Source organism: Bos mutus, chromosome 2, assembly GCF_027580195.1.
Source record: "Bos mutus isolate GX-2022 chromosome 2, NWIPB_WYAK_1.1, whole genome shotgun sequence".
Lineage (NCBI taxonomy): Eukaryota > Metazoa > Chordata > Mammalia > Artiodactyla > Bovidae > Bos > Bos mutus.
The window spans coordinates 36,598,428-36,616,721 of NC_091618.1; the positions used below are offsets into that span (position 1 = coordinate 36,598,428).

Consider the following 18,294-nt stretch of genomic DNA (forward strand, 5'->3'; position numbering starts at 1 on the left):
GAAGTCAACTAGTAGCTAAAGTGATAATTAGGAAAAGGTTCAAATACTACAGTATGTTGGCAAAAAGAATGTAAACAAAAGAAAGATGCAAAAGAAAGTTGCCAGAACAAAAAATAAAGATATATTTACCATCTTCATCCCAGGATGAAGAGATATAAATTTTACACGATTACTAATATCAAGAGAGGTGACAAAATTCTTATTGTTCATCTTAAAATCAAGCTAAGGAATGTTGGCCCTAATGTAAAATCACATTTCTTTATAACCTTTCTTTTTTGACTATGCTAATAATGTTCTTTTTTTTTTTTTAGTTAGAGCATATCTATGCTTTTATTTTTTTATTTTTTTAATTTTATTTTTAAACTTTACATAATTGTATTAGTTTTGCCAAATATCAAAATGAATCCACCACAGGTATACATGTGTTCCCCATCCTGAACCCTCCTTCCTCCTCCCTCCCCATACCATCCCTCTGGGTCGTCCCAGTGCACTAGCCCCAAGCATCCAGTATCGTGCATCGAACCTGGACTGGCAACTCGCTTCTTACATGATATTTTACATGTTTCAATGTCATTCTCCCAAATCTTTCCACCCTCTCCCTCTCCCACAGAGTCCATAAGACTGTTCTATACATCAGTGTTCAACTTCATCATTGAACAAGAACATACGGAAAGGTATAAAGTGTGGAATTTTCAGCTTCCGTTTTATTGACTCATCTAACAATGAGTATTTAAACAGGGAATGTCCTCTTGTTCTACTAATATTTGGAAAGGCTACAGGAGTTGCCTGTAGGAAACAATAGCTTACTTACCCTTAGTGGAGCAGGAAGAGGAATTTATTGACTAAGCTTGGACTAGGAATAATAAATCCATAGGCAAGAGTGCTGTCATGGAAAATCTTTGTGCTCTCCCATTATTCAAAACCATCTCCTCCTGCTTCAGGGTTAAGTTTTGCTCTTGGTAAGGTAAGTAATCTACATAGACATGTATATGAGTATCTGTTCTTCCTTCACAGTCTGTCTTGTTGATCTAAAATCATAGTTTATATATATATATAAACACACACATATATTCTCTATTAACACCTAACATTCTACATCTAGTAGCTTTCCTGTTTAAGTCCTTTGAATAAATTAAAATGCAAATAAGATGAGTAGACAACATTGTAAGCCATTATCAGTATTTTATAATTAAGTCTAGTTACTTTTTCAAATTTCTCCTTTAGGTTAGTTTTTCCTAAGAAAGATAAGCCATAGTATCTTATTTGAGAGAAGAGCTGAAACATTATACAGTGGCAGAGAGGGCAGAGAATAGAAATGCTAAAGTCAAAATCTACTTGTGGAATAATGAGAAGGTGTTAGATTCAGGCGGAGAAGGCAATGGCACCCCACTCCAGTACTCTTGCCTCGAAACTCCCATGGACGGAGGAGCCTGGTAAGCTGCAGTCCATGGGGTCGCTAAGAGTCGGACACGACTGAGCGACTTCACTTTCACTTTTCACTTTCATGCACTGGAGAAGGAAATGGCAACCCACTCCAGCTTTCTTGCCTGTAGAATCCCAAGGACAGAGGAGCCTGGTAGGCTGCCGTCTACAGGGTCGCACAGAGTTGGACACGACTGAAGTGACTTAGCAGCAGCAGCAGCAGTTAGATTCAGGGAGTCATACACCAGTGGCTATGTTTATGCATGGGAAGGACTTTAAACTTCCCTGGTCCTGTTTTCTCACCTGCAAAATGGGAGTCATAATTTTTAATAATGATGTTTATCTTGAAAGTACATATGAATAAATAAAACTTAAAATATTCTAGTCCGTGGCACATGGTAGGTTTACAATACATGTTAGCTTCCTTGCTATTTCTCAGTTTTCCTAAGAGAAGTAATATATTCATCTGTGAAACAGAGTGGACTTTATAATTAAGCTCTAGGGTTAGTGAAAAGTGAAAAAAAGATGAAAGCCCAAGTTAATATGCCTTCAACTGGCACACAGGGTCATTGTAATTAACTTATTTACTATAATATCATGTCATTATATTATCTATTGTTATATCATCATTATTATTTTGTTTGTATAGAGTGTGTGTGTGCTAAGTTTCTTCAGTCATGTCCGACTCTGTGTGACCCTATAGACTACAGCCAGAAGACTACAGGCTCCTCTGTCCATGTAATTCTCCAGGCAAAAATACTGGAGTGAGTTGCCATGCCCTCCTCCAGGGATCTTCCCAACCCAGGTATTGAACCTGCATCTCTTATGTCTCCTGGATTGGCAGGCAGGTTCTTTACCTTAGTGTTACCTGGGAAGCCCTGTTTGTGGAGAGTAAAAAAGTTGTTTTAAAAGTAGCATCTCATATAATCAAACTAGATAGATAAATGAGTGCATTAATAAACACATATAAACAGACAAAAAATATTTTGTGTAACATATATATTCACACACATGCACGTGTATGTGACAACTGCCTAAATTCAATAGGCTTCTCCAGTTCTTATTAGTTTGGGGAATGTGAATATATTTTGTTTGTTTTCTTCCAGTTGTCTTATGAAAAATGAAGATTCAAAATCCAAATGTCTCAAATACTGGTGTATTGAACTCAGTTGTAAAAAAGATAAAGAGTTACAGCCAAACATCAAAAATTGTTCATAATACAAAAAAAAAGGGCATTCTCTGTCCACTGCCTGACCTGTGAAATGGAAAAATGCCCATCAGTGTTAAGGATGTATGCCAAAGAGGATAAAAAATTGAGAACTCTTCATACTTAAAATGTGCAAGTGTCCAGGTAATAAATCAGTGCTGATGGATTAGCACCATCATACAGAGACACATGCCATTTTAGTTAAAAGGATTTAGGGTGATTCTTGGCCCTAGAAACTTTAATCCTATGGCTAATATTGACAGTAACAATTATCTGAAGATTAAAAAAACTCTCATTAAGCACATCTTTAATTTAAATAGAAAGTAGGCGTTAAGCATGTACTTTTGTTTGTTTCCTAAGAAGATAGATTTGTATAATATTTTTTGAAAATATGATGGTTAACGATTCATCTATTTAACAATTTACAATTTCACTGAGTTAACAAGGTAAAATTTTGTAGGAATAATATAATACTTTTAATTAAAACAATAAATATGAGAAATGCAGCACGTGTAATAAGACAAAGGTTCAAATTTTTATCGTTCAGTTGAAAAGTAAATTTTCGGACATGGTGTATGTAAATATCCATTTAATACTGTATTTGATTTATTTGCTGACATTTGCCTTCTCTATAACCCCTGGGATTTGAGTCCAAGTTAATCATACAGTGTCCCAGTGATTACAGCCACAAATTAAACTTGACTCTCTTCATCACCCTTACATAGTTCCCCACCAGGAACAAGCTCCATATCACCTGCCAGTTTATAGCCCACCTCTTTCTATCTTTGTCCTGCTGACAATAAATCCCCTTGCCAGTTAATTGAACAGATGTACCCAGTGCTGCTTCCTGAAGATCCTCAAAGCCAGGCTTTGATAGACAGTTTAGAAAGTGGCACAATAAAATAACAAAAGCCTTTAAACTGAGAGCACTGCTTTGTTATGCTTAGGACGTTAAGGTCATTCCAGCTCATTCTGATCATGGGGATCTTAATTTTTACTCAACCAATTTACTTGCAGCTGTCATTCTTTCCAGTATTAAAAGTTCAGCTCTTCAAGTGTGGGGAATTGGAGGGATGGTTGTGTGGGGAATGAGAAGAGCTTGTTACAAACTAAAAATGGCAAAAACAAGTAAAATCTGGCTTGGCTCTCAAGTACAAAAAGTTATTTTCAAAGCCTATAAATTATGACATAGTGATTAACATGTAATTTAAATATATTTAAACAACAATTATATCACATTTCCAGCCCAGCTAATTGGCCTCACAGATGTTCCCTTGTAGATGTATTGCCCTTCCAGGGAGATATGAATGAGGTGCTTTTTATCATGGAAAACAGAAAAAAAAGCAAATGGAAACAGAAACATAAAAAGCAGCCAGTAACCCTAAAAACAATGAACACTAAGGGGACTTTGCTTAGCATTTTTTCCTATTTTAATGGTAAAAACTAGGAAGAACATGAAGACACTCTTATTACTGTGATGGTATCTGGCAGTGTGTCCAGAAGCAGAGTTGGCTGGCTGCTAATGGAAAGACTTACAAATGCAGGACAGCAGATGCATTCAAATAAAGCATGGCCACACTTCCTGTCTTGGAACACACTAACTGCAAGAGGTCTAATTATTTTTAATATGATGCCTTTACAATTGAAGATGGCCTAGCCCAGATAATGAATATAGATAATAAAGTATTTCCTGATGAAGAATGACTTGTAAGTTATTCTTTTGGTCATTTCTCTCTCAAGTTTTATAAAATGCTAAACATGTAGCAGGCAGTGCTATTTTTTCAGCCACAATTCAAACATTACCCAGTACAACAACTCTTGCAAATAAGAGGTCAAAGGAACACTGGTGATTATGAATACTTTGAAATACTTTGCCTTTTAATATATAATCATAGAATTGAAATAAATTCACTCCATCCTCACTTTACTCTTGCTTTTTTCTTTCAACAATCTCAGGAAATGTTTGATCATACAATGTAAACTGGGAAAGGCCACTGGCCAAGCCTTTCCTAGTATATCATGATATCTCCAGCATCTAACATAATCCCTATGCTTTTATCATATAAATTTAACAAATATTTACTAAATGTTTGCCAAATAATTCAAGTTTAATGAAAGGGTAAAGCCAAGATTGTAATATGATAAAGTTCCAACAGGCAGGTGTCATATTTTTGTACCAGCTTTCTATTTTAACATATCACTGTATTATATGAAAAATTTCTTTCTCAAATTTATGAACAAATGAATTAGATTTAATAACTTTCTGAAAGATAGCAAAATATATTTCAGGTGATGTGGAAGACAGGTAAGCATTTAAAAATGCTTCTTTGATGAGAAGCTTTGGCAGTTTGATTGCTTGAATTTAAAAATCTGATTTAGCAGGTGTGAACATTTAAATTTTATATATCCTCTACATTTGTATAATAGTGCAGAGTTTACAAAGCTTATTCATATGTGAAATACCTTATTTCTCCATTAAGAATAGGTATCTTCATTAAGAATAAGGTAAAGAGGCCAAGGACAAAAATGAGGTATTTCATGATTGACCACATCACTCATAATTGGGACTGGAGCTCAGTCCCAACAATACCATACAACAATCTGTCCACTCTACAAAGCTCCTCCTATGCATTGCATAACAAATATATCCAAATTTCCATGTTATATCCTTTAGTGTGATGTTAGTTATGTTACTAGAGAAAGAAAGAAATAAATATTTTCTATACCATCATGTAAGTGACTCAGTTATGGGCAGAGGTAAAATGTAAATTCAGTGTAAGTGTTCAGAGCTTGTCCCCTTAAGTTCAGAAGACTCAGTTAAGGAAAATTCTATTATCTAGTTGCTATTAATTTGTATTGAACAGTTAATCTCTGTGGGGCCATATTCTTAGGTTGTTCTGTCAATCTGTAAATTATAAAAACATCGACCTGGAATAAGATTTAGCTCTGTTTTATAGATGTTTCAAGATGTTGTCTTTGAGGTTTATTTTAGTCATATCTGTTCACTTAAAGCCAGAAGGTATAGAATGAAAGGTTCACAAAACCAACTGTTTTTATCTTCATTATTCATTATCTCAAGTGCCTTGAAAAGTGCCTTGTGCATACACAGATGGTGGTTTCTCAAGAAATGTGCTTAATAAATAATTGGTATTTTATATACATATATGCTAAGAAAAAGAATTGGCATTCATATATCTCCTGTGCTTAGCCTAAAGAAAGTTATCCTTAATATTTTATCATATTTTTATACTGACTTTTATTTAACCCATAGGTTAGAGTTGTAAGCCATAAGAATATGTCTTTTTGGTTTTTTTTTTCTAATTGCTATCTAATTTCAACTGATTCTAAATACATAAAAGTAATGTATGTAAAGCATGTTTCCAGGAAAGAAACCAATTTTTCAAGATTTTCTGCTGTTTGTTCACTTAAAAAGAGACTAATGAGAAAATATTATTTACCCTTTCTATAAGAAAAGGTTGAGAAGCTGACACTTAGCTGAAGTGATAAAGAATAAATGTAATTTGATAACAAAAATTATTCCAAGAAAATTGATATCTACTTCCATCTCTTTTTAGATAAGCTTCTTATAGGAGAAAAGTTAATGTGGTGATATGTGATCATTCCAGTCACCTAAAGTATAACAGAGGAAAGCATTCTTTGTTTATAACTCTAGTTTATTATTTACTTTTCCCTTTCTTTCAGGGTTCATCAGAAGAATATTTATTGTCAACATAATTTTTAATGCATTTAAAATTTTTCTTTTTAATTTTCCTTTACAAGGACTGAATTATATATAGTACTCTCAAAATATATAAATAAACGTTCTTGAGATCAGAGTACATAAAATTTTGCTGTTTAGCAAACATCACTGTTGTGCACATGTTCCCTATTGGTTCATACAACTCATGTGGCTTTTCTTTTTCTTTTCTTTTTTTTCCCATTCATATCACCTCTTATTATATCCATCATTCCATTTTTCTTTCCTATTAGAGTGAAATTGGACACAGCCCTCCTCCTGCCTACACCCCTATGTCAGGAGTAAGTATTTCACAATCAACCTTCATCTTTTAGGATTTTGGTCTTTGCCTACCATGTTTCCTCTGTCTCGTCTCACCATAATTTCCTCATTTTGCCTTTGCCAACAGTGTGTTAAGAATTTACTGTAGCTTGTGTAGCTGCCTATGTAGATATGTTTTATCTCAGTAGATAATCCAGAGCTAAGGTATCATTCATCCACAGTAGCTTTTGATTTTCATCTGAAAAATTTACCTGGGCTCATACATTATGCTTCTGGGTAAGGAGGTTATCTTTATGTCCATGATTATAGGTCTTGTGCTAAAAAGTCAGAATTTTGGTGATGATTTTCCAGTTATGTACTATAGACTCAAAATTATAGTAACAATAGACTAGAAGGCAGTAAGGAACTCTCACCATTCAAATGTCATCACTGGGCTTCTGTTCATAATGGCAACTGCCTATAGTTAATGACATTGCCATTTGTCTTGAAAATTCACTTTGAATTTTTACATTAAAAATAGGCAGTTGTGGGAAAGAATATGAAATACTTTTTATTAGACCATGTGTCAGGTGGTTAGTAAAATTAAAACATATATTTCCAAATTGTTTTCCCACAATTGATTTACTTTATAGGACAAAATTAGAATATTAGGTGTTTCTAGTCTATAACTCAGACTCATTAACTATTAGGGGGGAAAAAAAACAATAAACTCTGACTTTGCTCTGAAAGACAAACTTCTGTATCCTCTTGGTTATTAACATCCACATTTTTGATTGCTATTCCTCCCAATAACTTTGGTCTCCAAATGTGTTTCTACTATTGACAGAACCAGTTTGTCTACCGAGACGGGGGCTTCGCTGCAGAACAAGGAGTGCCCGTGCCCTACAGGGCCACCACCAGCACAATCCCAGAAGCCCCCATTGCTCAGGGGGCTACTGCAGAGATTTTTGATGACTCCTGCTGTAATGGCACCTTACGCAAATCCATGGCACCCCATGTCCAAGAGGACAGTAGCACCCAGAGATACAGCGCTGACCCCACAGTGTTTGCCCCAGAACGGAGCCCACGAGGAGAGCTGGATGAAGAAGGTTACATGACTCCTATGCGAGACAAACCCAAACAAGGTACAAACAGAATGCTCAGAAATGATTGGCATTTGACATTTACTTTCATCAACATAAGCAAAGTCTAGAAGGGAAATTGCCAAACCATTTGCCTGTGTAACATTTGTGACCCACAAAAGGCCTAGACACTGCTACTCCTAGTAGGCTATCTGAATTAACAGCATCCACATCATCTAGGGGCTTTTTTAGAAACTGGAATCTCAGACCCCACTTGATTAGGAATCTGCATTTGAACAAGATCCCCAGGAGACTTTTATGCACAATTAAGCTTGAGAAGCACTGATATAAACATAACTTTATTGGAGTATTTAAATGAGGCAGCATATCACAAGATTTCAGAACCCTTGCTCCACTGGTGATCATAAAAACTGGTATTATTGGTAAAAGTGTCCAAAGCTTTTGATGGCATCAATAAAAGATTTGATTGATGCATTTAAATGACCCAGCTTATTATAGGAAATTATGACTTCTGATAGGGTACATTTCAAAAATTAAAGTTCTGGCCCTCCATATACTTATATGTATACCATCACATCTTGAAAATATTCATAGTTTATGGTTTTAGGAAGCACAGCAATAACTTTACAAAGTTCGTAGTAGGCATGTTAAATATCCAAATAAATTTCAATTTTGAAAAAAACTCTTTCCTTCTATGTTAACAGCATCAGAAAAAAAGAGAAGATGGATGACTGTTATTAAAAACTGATGACTGTGTCCCAGAGTCTTAGTGTCACAGTAAATTATATTTTAAGACTCTGTATGAAGGTCCTTTATCTCCCTTAATATGTAGTTATATTCACTTTTGTAATATTCAGTTAAGGCATCACTAAGTACATATTATCAATAACCTATTAAAATATATCCACTTCCATATGTATGAAAATATTACTGTAATGAAGAATTGGAAGTTTGAGTAGCCTAGTAGTGACACAAATGTAGGTTTTGGGAAGATTTGGCAGATCCTTCAGAAAGTGGAATGTTCCCCGGGAAGATTCTCAGCTCAACCATAAAACTATTCGTCTACGGAACCACATGGCTATACGAATTTGCATTAGGACAATAGATGAGCAGATTATATTGAGAAAAGGTACCTTGAACCTTCCAAGAGAAAAGCAATTCAGTCTGTGTAGACTCACAGTAGGTAGACCATCCCCAGATTTTATCTCTGTGTACTAAGAAACCCACGTTTCTGTAGAAGGTTATTCTATTCTAGCCCAGTTCTCAGAGAGCAGATAATTTTAGTATAGACATACCTATATTTTCAATGGAGAAATTTCAGGAATCTAGTAAGAAAAATCCAATTCTGACTCCCTTAAAGTTTTTCTTTTTTATATATTTTTCTTAAAATGACAGTAGCTTTGAGACCCATTCAAATTAAAACTTGTGATGAAGTATAAAGTTCAACCTACTCCTTCCTATAAGGGCAACAGTGAAAACCATGCCATAGAACAAGAAGATCTTTCAATATAAGTTAGGGAATTTGAATTCTACTTCAACGCTAATTGTATCCTTCATACATCATTTAATCCCGATTTTCTGTCTACAAAGCTAGAAAAATACAGTTTGCATGCCTTTTTCACAGGATTGTTGTGAGGATGAAGTGATAGTGCCTTGTAAGATACTGAACTATAATCTGTGAATTTGATGGTAGGATATTCATTATTATTATTACTTTTTGCTCAGTCCTCAGTCATGTCCAACTCTTTGTGACCCCATGGACTGTAGCCCACCAGGCTCCTCTGTCCATGGGATTTTTCATTACTGTCTCTTAACTTGCACATGATGCTAAATAGTTAACTATATCCAACAGCTCTATATCCAGGAAAAAATAACCCTGGATTGATAAGATTTTTCTCTCTATGTTGTCAAGTTTGGTATGGAGGATAGGAAGTTTGTTTCAGAATGGTAGTATCTCAACAAACAGGCCCTCTTCCTACCCTGACACCAAAATAGGAATAGCTAAAGTGTCATTTTTGTGCATATATTTAAAAAGAGGATATGCTACATATGTGTCGATATGTCTATGTATAGTCTACACTATAAACAAAGGGGTAGAATTAAACTTGAGGGAAGCAGTATTAACTAGCAGCATTTTTTAAAAAAATTCTAGGCCAATACCTATTCTAGATAAATTTATTATATTGAATCATACAAAATAGCTGCTCTAAGACTGGTTTCAACCTACAAAACAGTAATTTCATATGATTCAAACTATAGTTTGCTATCTTATGATTATGATTAGCTACTGGAAATAAACGTTACAATTATATTTATTGTTAAGCTTACGTACTATCAAGCAAGTCAATTTAAAAGCATGTTAGCTATTTATCTGATTTGATTAGTTGAGTCTTTTCCTTAGATGTTTTCTTCCCTGTGTGTTTATCTTTCTGAGGGAACATCTATAATCAAACCGTTATTACTTATGCAGACATTCCCAGCAAATACATAGACTAAGAAACACTATTCTTTTACTTCATTCATTTATTATGGCATGGAGTTAATCTTGATTTTCCAACACTATTTTTAGAATTCTCACTTCTCCACAGTTAAAGGCTATTTAATCCTGATAGGTTGTTTGATTTTCTAACAGAAATGACTAACTTCTAAAACACAGAAGCATTTAAACAACCGGCCCCATGTGTAGGAGTGTGAGTCGCTCAGTCGTGTCTGACCATTTGCGACCCCATGGACTGTACCCCGACAAGCTCCTCTGTCCAGGGACTTCTCCTGGCAAAGATACTGGAGTGGGTTGCCATTTTCCTTCTGCAATATGTAGGAGAGACAAATATAATTAGAAGGAAAGAAGAACGGTCTTTCCTTCTTTCTGAAGGACAGGAACTCTGACGTTGGCCCTGTTGGTGCCTTGTTTTGTCACTAACATGTTTTTGCCCACTTACTCGTCTTTCCTATGACAGTTGTAATCAACAGAATAGTTTTGGGGAAAATTCATGAAACCCGTGGCTTTATTGTTCTGGAAAAGGAAACTAACCGTCCTGTATAACCATGGCCAGAATTACATTTTCCAGAAAGTAGATGTTAACTGATACTTTTGTATTCCATCAGAATACCTGAACCCTGTGGAGGAGAACCCTTTCGTTTCTCGGAGGAAAAATGGAGACCTTCAGGCTTTGGATAATCCCGAATATCACAGCGCTTCCAGTGGTCCACCCAAGGCAGAGGATGAGTATGTAAACGAGCCGCTGTACCTCAACACCTTTGCCAACGCCTTGGGGAACGCCGAGTACCTGAAGAACAGCGTACTGTCTGTGCCAGAGAAAGCCAAGAAAGCATTCGACAACCCCGACTACTGGAACCACAGCCTGCCACCTCGGAGCACCCTTCAACACCCAGACTACCTGCAGGAGTACAGCACAAAATATTTTTATAAACAAAATGGACGGATCCGGCCTATTGTGGCCGAGAATCCCGAATACCTCTCTGAGTTCTCGCTGAAGCCAGGCACTGTGCTGCCTCCGCCGCCCTACAGACACCGGAATACTGTGGTGTGAGCTCCGCAGTGGTTTCCGGGTGGAGAGACACACCCACTCTCATTTCCCGCGGCCTCTCTTTCTCTTGTTTTCTTCCTTCTACTCCCAAGGCCAGTAGTTTTGACACTTCCCAGTGGAAGCTATAGAGATGCAATGCTAATTTTGTGCTTATCTAACTTGAACATTAGAAGGAAGGACTGAAAGAGAAAGAGAGGAGGAACCACACTGCTTCTTCATTTCTCTGCATGGGTTGGCCAGGAGACTGGAACAGCTAGAAAAGGACACGCAAATAGGAGGCAATACTGCCTGCCGTCAAACTAGTTCTCCACGTCCCACACCCCACCATTTTTTTTCTTTTTATTCCTTCCTTCCTTTCTTTCAAAGCAGATGCTTGAAAGATCCAAGCTATCTGTTCCTATCTGCAGGAACTGATCCGTATATTTTCAACATCCCTGGTAATCCTAAGGACGTTTTCAGTAGAACAAAACGATAACCTTTTCTATAATGTATGATAGTAACTTAAGATTGAAAATCCAAACTCGTTCTCCACCAGTTTCTGTCTTGACAAGCAAGAATGGCCAACTCAGCCTTCATAATTTTTGAATCTTCATCCAAGTTATAACCAGTAATTATGTTTGGGGAGCTTTTTTATTTTATCACTTTGTTTTGCTTTGATCTGTTTCTTCATATTACTTTCTCCTATATCTTCAGCTTTAATTTGTAATTGCAAAGATTTTTACATCAAACCTTCTTAGGTGTTGCTATAAATTGAAAGAATTGTAAAAAGAGATATTTTAATATGGTGAAATGGCCACTATTTTAAATATACAGTCTTTAAAATTAGAAGGGGAGGCCAAGGTATTGGTCAAATATAACATTAAATCAAACTTTTGTGTTTTACAATATTGAATATGGATTCTCCTCCCTCCATTCCTTTATATTCTTCATTTTCTTCCCCTCTATGAAAGACAGTACTTGATAGGTAGTAATAATGTTAAGAATAGAAGGGAAACTAAGAGACAGTTGTGCGTGGTTCATAAAACCTACTGACACTTTCAGGGGTGGTCCAATGGGGAATCCTTTGAACTGGAAGAAACACACTGGATTGAGTATGTCTACCTGACAGATACTCAGAAATGTAGTTTGCACTTGAGCTGTAATTTTATTTGTTCTCTTTCTGAACTTCATTTTGGATTTTGAATGAAGCAATATGGAAGCAACCAGCAAAATAACACATTTGAGTACATTTTTTTTAAAGAGCTAAGATAAAGAAAGACTGTGGAAATGCCAAACCAAGCAAGTTAGGATTTTGGAAGAATATCAGGGGATTATGGCAAAAGAGTCAGTACATGCTCCACATGTAATATCCCATTTTCTACATGAGGAAAGTTGTTCAGTTTATACACTCCATTTGAAGGAATGCAAGTAAGGATTGGCTTAAATTCCATGGAATTTTTAGTATAAGACTCATTTATATTAAGTGGAAGGTAACTTTGCACATAAATTGGTATAACAAAAAGAAATAAACATTCACTGCTTTAGATAGATCCTTGGGTTAAAAGTTGTAAATAAATGTGAAAAAAGTTTCTCATGTAATTATTTTAATATACAACGTACTACCCTTTTGATACGTTATATAACTCTTTTTCTTCAAACAGCATCCTAGTTCTAGAGCCATCTTTATTGTGTATCATTTTGAAGAATACCTATTGAGTTAAGATGAGCAATAGAAACAAAGGATAGGGTTGAGTTTTCAGAAAAATGGAGGCCTCAGGTCAGCAGTTAGAAAAATTGGATATAAATCTGCCCCTTCTAGGAAAATATGCCCCAATTTATTTGGAATTTTGTAAACTATATTTCTTTCCAGGGATAAAATATTAGAATTTGAATGTATCACCTGGTGGTGGTAGTTTAGTCGCTAAGTCGTGTCCAACTCTTGCGACCCCATGGACTGTAACCTGCCAGGCTCCCCCATCCATGGGATTCTCCAAGCAAGAATACTGGAGTGGGTTGCCATTTCCTTCTCCAGAATGAATCACCTAATTGAAAACAGACTGAAAATCTCCATGGGAAACAGTAGGGGAAAAAATGACAAGAAATCTAGGTTTCTGCCTATTTTGAAAAAGTAAGTCTCTCCACCCATTCAGCTCCCTTATTTTTCAACTCATATTTATTTATAGTCTACTAAAAGCACTGTGTTATGTGGGGAACACCCAGATAAATGCAATACTATCCCTAACTTTAAAATTTTACAATTAAAATGTATTTGGAATGACATTTAATTTTTTTTATAATTCAAAGAATACAATTGCATGGACTCTTTTTTGAACAATCATATAAAATCAGCTGTTTGTTAAAAGATCTTCTGTGAACTCATCTGGGACATGAGTGAAACGTCCTACAAGTTACTGAAGGTAACACATAGGATAGTTTCAGTGTTATCATCCAAACGCAAACTGGTCTAGAAGGGTATTATATCACTGGCTAAGTGTCATTTCCGGATTCTAACTTAACCATTAAATCAGCAGTAGATGTTGGTTTTTGCCCAAGAACATTGCAGACATTGGAATTGATTTCTTCTGAAGTTGTGAAAAGTGAGGGAAACTAAAAGAATGAGGTCGAGTAAGGAGGCGTTTTTTGAGAGGTCTTACAATGAAGTTCAAACATGAATTTCCCAGGGGTGAAGACAGAATGATTCAGGGCCACAGCCTAAGAGCTCAGAGTTCTTCTACCTAGTCAGAGGAGTCTCCAGGAAAAGCAGTCCTCACATCATCATTTATAGAAGTTTAGATAGAAACTTCTTTTTCTAGATAAATCTGTACCAACTTACCACTGACAGTATCCTTGTTGGATACTAGAGCTTGACTTTTTCTCCTGATTTACGATATTCATACAGTTTTTTGGGGAAAATGACAAGCAGAATCACTTAGAGAAGGAAAGAAAATTATTTTACTGTTAAGGTAATAGAAGTATATTCAGTAAAGGTAGTATCTCCTTCATCCTGGGAACATAAGACTTATGTTAAACAGGTACTAATAACTGGAGATAGATTCACGTATAATCCAAAATGACCTAAAATGCTTCACAAGAATCTAATTGTTCCTTTTGAATGATTTCTCTAGTACATACTTGATTTCAGTTGTTTTAAGAGTTTCTCTTTTGTTTTATTTTTGTCCCCCAGGAAAACATATTTCAAAGTGTATGAAAGGGAGAAAAAAAAAGTTTATTTGTTCCAAAGAATAACTCACTCGACTCAATAGAATGAAATTTTAAAATACCAATTAAAGCCTTCAAAGTGCACTGGGATATCAGGCTAGTTGTATTAATGCAAATATGCAGAACCAATTAAGTAAATTTGAAGAAAATAGTCAAATTACACAGACTGTATTTTTTTTAATCATCAAATCTTGTAGCTTAGACCTATCTTGGGGAATCTTATTTCCAGGTAAGAAAAACTGTATAACTAATTGGTTGTTCAGGGCAGTAGTTCTTAGATAGGTAAGAAAAGATGTCTTCTAAACCAAGGTAGACCCAAAACCACAAAGCATCCTGAACCACAAAAAGGTGCTTGAACTACTGGATAACAGTTGATTTTCTAAATTACTAGTGGCACAGTTGAGGAGCAGAGTTCTTTCTTGAGTAATATTCTTGACATGGAATAAAAAATCAATGCAAAACTCAAATCAGATTAAAATGTATAAAGCAAAAATTTGAGTTTGTTTTCTTAGTAGATCAGGAAGAATGAATATTTGTAGCTGGAGAAGAGAAATAGTGTTATTTTAAGTGTATAATGTATATGTTAATACCTTGTAAATCAGGACTTGGCATGAAGATCATGTATATTTCCAATGCCTAGGACAAACCAGCAGGACTGTGAGGTTCTGCTCGTAGATGAAGTTGGAAGGGTTATCAACATGCTTTTTGAAGTGTCAAAAATTAAAAAAAAAAAAAAAAAGGAAATTGGTTAAGCTTGACAGGGAAGGATGTAAATACATGTTTTTCTAGAGCTATCTAAACTTTATTTCAAAACTTGAATTATTCATCCATCTATAAATGTTGATTATTTAACTAGTATATGTAGTTCATAAGGTAATAGAAAAGGTGACCATGAGAGCTTGTATATATCTGGGCAGAACCATGATAATGCTGTAAGACGTAGATTTAGTTAGGTTAAGATATGTTAAATGATTTTAATACTATCAAACTAGGAAACTAATCACAAAAATAACGTAGCAAAATAAAATGCAGGATATGAAGATGTAGGATGGATTTTGTGTAGTAAAAAAATGTTTGTCACTTAAATTTATTATTTGTTAGGTTTAGCTGAAAGTAGGCATGTAAAAAGTGAGTTTCACTAATGAAAACTTGCTTTAAAGCATTACAATTCTTTTCCCATTCTCTTATTCCTTGACTGCTTGTAAAATGTTTTCCATGTAAAGAGAAAATTTTCAGATTTGTTTTGCAAAACACCACCTTGTAGCGTTTAACAGGCAAATATGACTTTAAGTAAGAATTTTCAAAATGAAGTGAAGGAAATGAAAATGTTCTATTACCTTATGCAGAGACAAAAGAATGAGTGGCACCATATAGCAAACAAACAAAATGCATTTAATTTTGTGATATATCCTTTCTTTTTTCCATGATACCGTCCCATTTCCAAAAAGAATCCAAGGAATTTATTAACAATATTCTGAGAAATAAATACTAAAGCAAGCTGCTGTATTTCCATTATTTTGGACTCTAGTTAATAACCAGATAATTTTTAATAGGACCGATGAGAACTAGTTAATAACCAGATAATTTTTAATAGGACTGATGAGAATTTCGGGTGGATAAGTGTCTAGTTGTCGAAAAGCCAGAAAAGTAAATCTGCTGTTTATGCTGAAGGCAGAGAATTCTGCCTGGCCTCTCAGTATGAAAGTGAAAGAAAGTGAAAGTGAAGTCGCTCAGTCGTGTCCAACTCTTTGCGTCCCCAGGTGTCTGCATGGGTACAAGACTGTCCTTTAAAGGCTTCTCAGTATATATGGCCTTTAAAGGACAGTCTTGTACCCATGCAGACACCTAAAGGCAGACTCATATCTCCTGCCATTTGCTTAAGAAGGAATAATATTACAGAGATATAGACTGGACATCATTTTAGAGTAACAGTATCAGTGGAGACCTTGATGTTGTTTATACCTCTGGGTAGAAGTATTGCAATCTTTTATAATCCCAGAGAAACTTTGCAAGAGTTGTTCTTTCCACAATTGCAAACATGAAGCTCTCGTGGGCACCATGTTGGGTGAGGAGCCCTTGTGTTTTTATATGGAAACGATTTTTCACACCATGGGCTGCTTTGTTCTTTTCATTAAAAAAGAAGTCTCTGTAAAAACTAAATAAATAAATAAAATTTAGACCCTTGATTCAAGTCCCCTGATTTTATAGAGTTGCAAAAATGTAAGACATGTCACTTTTGCAGACCCCTGCCTCACCTCTTCAGAGTCAGGTGATCTTTAGGGCACAGAAATGCTTCTCTAGTCATGAGCTGAAAAGACTCTAAGCCCTAATTTCATGGAGGTATTCACATGCTTACCCTGGAAAATACTCTTTGATAGTCAGCTCTGCAAGTAAGTGATTATCTTGTTAGAAATCACAGAAAAATTCATTTTTCTCTGGACATTATAGGAAAATCCTGGCCTTACTTCTTTTCCTATTGGCATGGTTACTCTGTTTTCCTCACTTACTGCCACCTCAGTTCAAAGTGGCCCTCGTGATGCTGTGCCTGTCTCAAGCCATAATAGAACTCTGAGGTCCCACATGTTGCTTTGTGAAATACTGATTTAGCCTCTGCCCTCAAACGTCTGACTTTTCCATAAAAGGTACTAACAATCTGGACATTGTTTAAATTATTTCTTAAATAAATGACTGCACAGAGTATGCTTTATGTAATTAAAATTATGCTTTTCCATGAAGATTGAGTCTCTTACTTCGTCCTTTGTAAGAATTCGTCAGCCTGTGATGAATCTTGAAACACATATGTGCACATACATTTGGTAGGTTTTAGATTTAATCATTTCATAAAAACTTTACATTCTAATAAGTTATTATGCCAGCAAAGTATTGACTTTATTTATCTTACTTTGCTCCTGATTGCAAATATTTTACAGCTGCTATATGTTTGTGTGTGTGTGTGTGTGTGTGTGTGTGTTTCCATAACGAAGAGTCTTATAATGGTAAAGACTATTCAGCTCCGAGAACCACCTGTAACTCTTTACTGGATCGTTCATCCATCTGACAAATATATAATGAATGCGGTTTCACAGAAACGAAAGTCCATGTTGTCTAATAAATCGCCATTTTTTTCTCTACTTTTGCTCTTTCAGGACATTTTTCTTTCAGTGCTCTAAGAATTTTACCTGTATCACCATGACATGTGGTTATATTTGCTCAAATATACAAATACAAGAAAACAAAATTTCATACCTGTAGGCAATAGCCTAACTTGTCCAAACCACTTTGCCTTTAGTGCTATTTTTATCCCTGATGTGTAGCTGTTTTTTCCCCAGGCCTGTAGCTGTTTTGAAGGAAAGCAAATCATACCTCCTAAGTAATGACATCACCTGATTCTTGAGTATCATTTCCAGATTTTTCAGTTAATGGGGGGGGGGTGGGTGGGGTTGTACCTTTTCCCTAATGTGAGAGTCATTTTCCTGTATATTTCTGGATCTCTCAGGGGCTGGGTGGGGGGAGCGAGGGGGTTACAGCATAGCACTCCAAGAATCCTTTGGGATTACTTCAGTAATCAACTGCGGAAGTTATTTTCTAAGTGTAGATATGTAAGCTGTTCTTTTAAAGTAAGGTACTTTGGAATATGTAGCATAAATTGGTACTGCTGTTAAATGGGTCGATTATTAAACTGAGCAGCTGTGCGAGGGCAGCTAACTTTGAATGCACATCTCACTGGCTGGTGTGCCTACATCTCTTGTTGTGAGCACCAGGAACTTGAGTTCCTGCAGGTCAAAACTGCATTTTCACACGACCTGACTACTTGTTCAT

General features: G+C 35.7%; 1 protein-coding gene across 4 annotated transcripts in view; it reads left to right on the plus strand.

Annotated features, from left to right (window-relative positions):
- ERBB4 (erb-b2 receptor tyrosine kinase 4) overlaps nucleotides 1-17,890 on the plus strand; it is a 1,231,440-nt gene extending 1,213,550 nt beyond the window's left edge. For 2 of the 4 annotated variants that reach the window (XM_070387158.1, XM_070387165.1), the window contains exons 26-28: nucleotides 6,620-6,667; nucleotides 7,474-7,771; nucleotides 10,835-17,890. In XM_070387158.1, the coding sequence (XP_070243259.1) occupies nucleotides 6,620-6,667; nucleotides 7,474-7,771; nucleotides 10,835-11,280 (792 nt within the window). In that variant the 3' untranslated portion in view covers nucleotides 11,281-17,890. The remainder of the gene's footprint in view (nucleotides 1-6,619; nucleotides 6,668-7,473; nucleotides 7,772-10,834) is intronic. The other 2 variants (XM_070387172.1, XM_070387180.1) reach the window with 1 other exon arrangement.
- Nucleotides 17,891-18,294: the final 404 nt, after the last annotated feature.